At 43.8% G+C, this 6,693-nt stretch overlaps 1 protein-coding gene across 1 annotated transcript; it reads left to right on the forward strand.

The window, feature by feature from the left end:
- The first annotated feature begins 4,779 nt into the window (after positions 1–4,779).
- On the forward strand, positions 4,780–6,342 carry LOC106568512 (uncharacterized protein DKFZp434B061-like). Its single transcript, XM_045692789.1, has one exon. The coding sequence runs from the start codon at positions 4,780–4,782 to the stop codon at positions 6,340–6,342; it is 1,563 nt and encodes a 520-aa protein (XP_045548745.1).
- Positions 6,343–6,693: the final 351 nt, after the last annotated feature.

Consider the following 6,693-nt stretch of genomic DNA (forward strand, 5'->3'; position numbering starts at 1 on the left):
TGATGGTGTAGGGGTACAATGCACTGCTGAAATATATGGGTTGGCAACAGTACATTCCACTCAATATCAGATTTTCCTCCATACACTGTTAACTGATTTAAAGGCCAACATAAAAAAACGAGTGATAGGCTACTGTTAGATTAGGCGAGTGACATTCTAGAAAGGTGCTGTTGTACTTACAGTGTTGCAAGGGGCAGTAATGGCTTATAGCGTGCTGCAACAACACTATTGCATATACAAATATTAATTTCATACTATATAATCAATTGAAACACACACACACACACACACACACACACACACACACACACACACACACACACACACACACACACACACACACACACACACACACACACACACACACACACACACACACAGAGCTGTTAATGCGTAATTCATTTATTTAATAAGAACTTTATTTATATTAGCAGTCCCATTGAGGCCAAGGTATCTTTTGCAAATCACAATAACACAAAAACCACAATCCCGGCAGCATAGAAAATACTACATGAAAATACAAAAAAAACCAAAAAACTATAACTACAACAACCACATTCCTCAGTAAAGAGGTCCTCAACCAACATTCTGAGTTGTTAATGATGTCGCCATAGTCGAGGACCGGAAAGAAACGGAGGAGAGGCGGTGAGGAGAGGAAACATGGCAACAAATGCGCTGAAATGAGACATTCCTTTTCCACTAGCGTGTCATCAGGTAAATTACATTTCCCTGGATGGGTTCAGAAGGTGAGGGGCCATGACAATACCAGTGAGAGGAACATACTGTGTTTCTGCCTAACAACAGAGGAGGATTGTTTAACTTAGACATGCAAGGCGGTGATTCTGCCGAGTCGGAATACATAAATATATGCGTTGTGTGTTGAATAAACTTAGTTTGAGCTTTTTCTGATTGTCCGTTTGGAGTTTCTGCTCTATTTGTTCAGAACCTAACATACCTTCAGGCCACTGCTGGACCTCAGCAACCCACTCTTGAAGCACAGCGTCGTTAATGTCCAGCTCTGCCCGCTTTTCTTCAAGGAGGCTGGTCTCCTCCTTCAGTCTTTTGTCATTCTGAAAAAAATACAATTCAATGTTTTCCTACATCAAGATGCTTAGTAAAAATTATAAAAAAGCTGAGCCAGGATTGCAGACAGACGATCAAACATGTAGAAATAGATAAAGAAGAATGATAAAGCAGATACAGGTTAATAAAAAAAAATATATATTATGAAAGCCCCCCTCCCCCAAAAATGCCTTCACATATCTCTTTGCCAACATGCAATACATGTTGGAAAACTTCCTCTTATTCCAGCCCATTGCCAGTAGTGTGATAATGTCTGTCAGTACTGTTGGGAAAAACATCTTCAGTCAGCTATTTGTCACACTTACTCCCACTCCCCCTCTTCAGTGGTCGGCGTCGTCAGTCTGCTAACCACCGTCCCTGGCAACCATTATTACACACCTGCTCCCAATCATTATGGACACACCTGGACTTCATCATCACTTTGATTACCTTCCCTTTATTTAGCCCTCAGTAGCCTCAGTCATCAGGTAGTATTGGTTTGTGTTCGTTCACTTACTATACGCTGCTCGTGGTTTGTTAATCTGCATTCTTCATTATTAAACTGACCTTCTGCACCTGCTTCCTGACTGCCTGCATATACGTCACATTAATAACGTTTCTACTGTGTGTCTAACCAATCAACATAAAGACATAACATAACATAATATCATCAGTTGAGCCCCAAAAGGTAAATGTCCTTCACCGTCAGCCTCCCCCTTCAGCAGTAACATGTGTCCAAGACAATGTCCTGCTTTGGGGCAATTCACTTGGTTTCCATTGGTCAATGTTTCTGTTTTTTTTCTTCCAGGGTAGGGTAGTTAGCCCCACGCCCAACATGGAGGACCATGGACTGCTTTGTCTGCCTCCTACCCTTTGACCTGGCCGGCTTGGTTGCAAGCCTCTCCACCGTGGCAAAGTGACAGTCAAGGAGAGGAGTAATTAGGTTTATCTTATTAACTGAAATGTGCTGGAGCTCAAATATAAAGGACCACTTAATAGTTCAACATTATTAAGGGAATTATGTTCCAATCCTCAACCTTCTTCAGCGTTAGTTATGACATCATAATACACAGCCTTGGACATGTACTTTGTCATGACAGTAGCTCTGGATATAAAACTATTTACCTGCTTCTACTTCCTCTTCGGTAGTATTGCCGGCACCAGGCTGACTGCGGCCTCCCCATTTGAGCTATAATGCCATAATGAATTATTATTTTTTTGAATGTATTAATTGTATTATTTAAAAAAGCATTACAATATCCTTTCTGCATAACGGAGAAGAGAGGGGTGCATTTTTAGAAGCTCCTTTAAAAGCTTCTCCTTTAGAGAATAATTACATGATTGGTATTTGTATGGACAAATGTTTGACGAAAGATGACATCATCGTCTTTTGCCAGGAAGACACCGTCATAGAAGCCCTTCTCAACACTACATAGAGAGTCAAACTGCAAGATTACATCACAAAAGTATACATCAAACCAAACCACCAAGGGGTCGCAGGTAGCCTAGAGGTTAGAGAGGTGGGTTGCTGGTTCAAATCCCAGACATCTGACCATGTTGTTCCAAACTCTCTGTGTCTGTGTGTCTCGGAGGGGTTTGGATAAAGCAAAAAGACAAAATCACTGTCCCACAATTTGTCTTTGTGGAAAATGACCTTCTAGTTGACAATTAACATTCTTCTAAAAAGAAGACAAACTGCAATATAAACATCACAATCATATACTTCATAACAAAGTACCTCATTGGGGCAAAGCTTTCTGCTATCCAGGACTTATATATTAGACGGTGTCAGAGGAAAGCCCAAAAAAGTCATTGACTGTTCTCTGCTACCTCACGGCAAGCGGCACTGGAGCGCCAAGTCTAGGTCCAAAAGACTCCTTAACAGCTTCTACCCCCCAAAGCCATAAGACTCCTGAACAGCTAATCAAATGGTTACCCAGACTATTTACATTGAAGGGTCTTTAGAGAGGTCCAGCCACAGGGTCTTGGCCCATCAGGGCATTTACTGTCAATCGTGAGATGTATTTCGACAGATAAATGTAATTGTTACTATGAGGGGCAAAGAATTATGTAGTGCAAAAACTAAATGAAACAGTTTCTTTCAAATTCTGTCATTGTAATGTACTTGGTGTAAAGCGGTTTGTATGTATATGGGTTGTTACCTGGGTTTCTCACCAGGTTGCTGAGCTGTAGGAGGTTTCTGGAGCTCCTGCATGGTCTCGAGGTTCACCCAACGCTTGGGGGGAGGGAAAGAATGAGGAATGTGGAGGTTTAGTGTACTGATAACGTGAAATTATAAAAAGACAACTATTCATTGACTGCATAGGATCCATCTCCTACAGACTTTGTTATAACTCACTCCGAGGTTGGATGCAGGTCTACCTGATATTCCTGCCATCAGTTTTTTTTTACTTACCTAGGCCTCTTCTCACTTGTGATTGCACAAGTTCTTCAATTGTTGGTGGAGGAATAGGTGGGTAGGAGAGGGTGGCCATAGAGAGGGTTTTATTCTCTATGTTGGTTAGGCCAGGGTGTGACTAGGGTGGGCATTCTATGTCCTTTTTTCTATGTTTTTGTATTTCTTTGTTTTGGCCTGGTATGGCTCTCAATCAGGGACAGCTGTACATCGTTGTCGCTGATTGGGAGCCATACCTAGGTAGCCTGTTTTCTTTTGGGTTTTGTGGGTGGTTAATTTCCGTTTAGTTGTAATGTACCTGACGGAACTGTCTGCTGTCATTTTTTTGGTTGAAACTTTTAAGTGTTCATTCTTCTTTCATTAAACCTACAAGATGAACATATTCCATGCTACACCTTGGTCTACTCATTCAGACGGCCGTTAAATTAGGGTTCTTCTCCTTGGCATCCCGTCATCAGATGCCAACCGCTTCCTCAAAATCTTGCATTGGAGGTCCAGATGTCTTCTTAGTCTTGAATGAGTCGATACTCAAACATTTAGCTTTTTTTTAATACAGTCTTTTTCAGCTATAAACGAACAACATTTGAGAGTATGCGTTGTTGTTATAAAATACAAAAAAAATGTACATTCAAGGACAATTTGTAAGGTCACAGATCTTGCATTCAGAGTACAACAGAACAAAATAAGGTTGTGCATCATCTCCCTCAATGGTTTAGAGAAAGGAGATTGGACGGTTTACAATACTGTACGCTGCAAATACACATAGAAGTTCCTGTTTATATTCAATAACTAAATATTTATTGCATCCCACGTCCTTGCCTACTCCTCAATCCTATGGTAGAAGAAGGTCCAGAGTCACACCCCTCTGACCCTCTTCTCCAATAGGTTTTGAAAAGGAGGCAAGGAGAGAGAATGTAAGCAATTCAGGAAATATTCACTTAGAAAGACCATGTGTTTCGTCAATGTGTGAGTTAAAAAACAGATGCGTGGGGCAGACTTGAAGTTCTGTTGTTCAAAACTTCCTTCTCTAGCCTATTGACTTCGAATAGAGTGGGGGCTGACATCTTGGTTCCGCCTGTGTTCTGCCTGGCTGGTCTGTCCTTGTGGAAGTTGTAATCTAGTGCCGCCAGCAGTGTTCTGGCCTCATTGACTGGTGGTGAAAAAGAAAAACGCTTGCTGGTGTACATCAGAATATGGTTCTGCTAGGACTCAAGATCAGCTGTTGATGTAAAAAAAAAAAGACAAGTCATAAATGAATGAGTCAAGAAATCAACTAAACAAATCCTCATTTGGCTGTGTGCATGTCAACCATCACCCTTATGCAGGGTTCCTCAACCATCACCCTAATGCAGGGTTCCCTAACCATCACCCTAATGCAGGGTTCCCCAACCATCACCCTAATGCAGGGTTCCCCAACCATCACCCTAATGCAGGGTTCCCCAACCATCACCCTAATGCAGGGTTCCCCAACCATCACCCTAATGCAGGGTTCCCCAACCATCACCCTAATGCAGGGTTCCCCAACCATCACCCTAATGCAGGGTTCCCCAACCATCACCCTAATGCAGGATTCTCTAACCATCACCCTAATGCAGGGTTCCTCAACCATCACCCTAATGCAGGGTTCTCTAACCATCACCCTAATGCAGGGTTCCCCAACCATCACCCTAATGCAGGGTTCCCCAACCATCACCCTAATGCAGGGTTCTCTAACCATCACCCTAATGCAGGGTTCCTCAACCATCACCCTAATGCAGGGTTCCCCAACCATCACCCTAATGCAGGGTTCCCCAACCATCACCCTAATGCAGGGTTCCCCAACCATCACCCTAATGCAGGGTTCTCTAACCATCACCCTAATGCAGGGTTCCTCAACCATCACCCTAATGCAGGGTTCCCCAACCATCACCCTAATGCAGGGTTCCCCAACCATCACCCTAATGCAGGGTTCCCCAACCATCACCCTAATGCAGGGTTCTCTAACCATCACCCTAATGCAGGGTTCCCCAACCATCACCCTAATGCAGGGTTCCCCAACCATCACCCTAATGCAGGGTTCCCCAACCATCACCCTAATGCAGGGTTCCCCAACCATCACCCTAATGCAGGGTTCTCTAACCATCACCCTAATGCAGGGTTCCCCAACCATCACCCTAATGCAGGGTTCCCCAACCATCACCCTAATGCAGGGTTCCCCAACCATCACCCTAATGCAGGGTTCTCTAACCATCACCCTAATGCAGGGTTCCCCAACCATCACCCTAATGCAGGGTTCTCTAACCATCACCCTAATGCAGGGTTCCCCAACCATCACCCTAATGCAGGGTTCCCCAACCATCACCCTAATGCAGGGTTCCCCAACCATCACCCTAATGCAGGGTTCCCCAACCATCACCCTAATGCAGGGTTCCCCAACCATCACCCTAATGCAGGGTTCCCCAACCATCACCCTAATGCAGGGTTCCTCAACCATCACCCTAATGCAGGGTTCTCTAACCATCACCCTAATGCAGGGTTCCTCAACCATCACCCTAATGCAGGGTTCTCTAACCATCACCCTAATGCAGGGTTCCTCAACCATCACCCTAATGCAGGGTTCCCCAACCATCACCCTAATGCAGGGTTCCCCAACCATCACCCTAATGCAGGGTTCCTCAACCATCACCCTAATGCAGGGTTCCTCAACCATCACCCTAATGCAGGGTTCTCTAACCATCACCCTAATGCAGGGTTCCTCAACCATCACCCTAATGCAGGGTTCCCCAACCATCACCCTAATGCAGGGTTCCCCAACCATCACCCTAATGCAGGGTTCCCCAACCATCACCCTAATGCAGGGTTCCCCAACCATCACGAGAGACTGATAAATAACTCTATCTCAAGGCCATCCAACTGCTAAACAGCCATCACTAACACAGAGAGGCTGCTGCCTACATACAGACTTGAAATCATTGGCAACTCTAACAAATGGATCACTAGTCACTTTGTTAATGCCACTTTAATAATGATGTTGACATATCTTGCATTACTCATCCCATATGTATATACTGTATTTTATACCATCTATTGCATCTTGCCTATGCCGCTCGGTCATTGCTAATCCATATATTTATATGTATATATTCTTATTCCATCCCTTTACTTAGATTTGTGTGTATAAGGTAGTTGTTGTGGAATTGTTAGATTACTTGTTGATATTGCTGCACTGTCGGAAC

The sequence above is a fragment of the Salmo salar genome, chromosome ssa13, assembly GCF_905237065.1.
Source record: "Salmo salar chromosome ssa13, Ssal_v3.1, whole genome shotgun sequence".
NCBI classification, from domain to species: domain Eukaryota; kingdom Metazoa; phylum Chordata; class Actinopteri; order Salmoniformes; family Salmonidae; genus Salmo; species Salmo salar.

Excerpts from the sequence above, each read along its gene's own strand:
- LOC106568512 (XM_045692789.1), top strand. The coding sequence starts at position 4,780 with ATGTCAACCATCACCCTTATGCAGGGTTCCTCAACCATCACCCTAATG.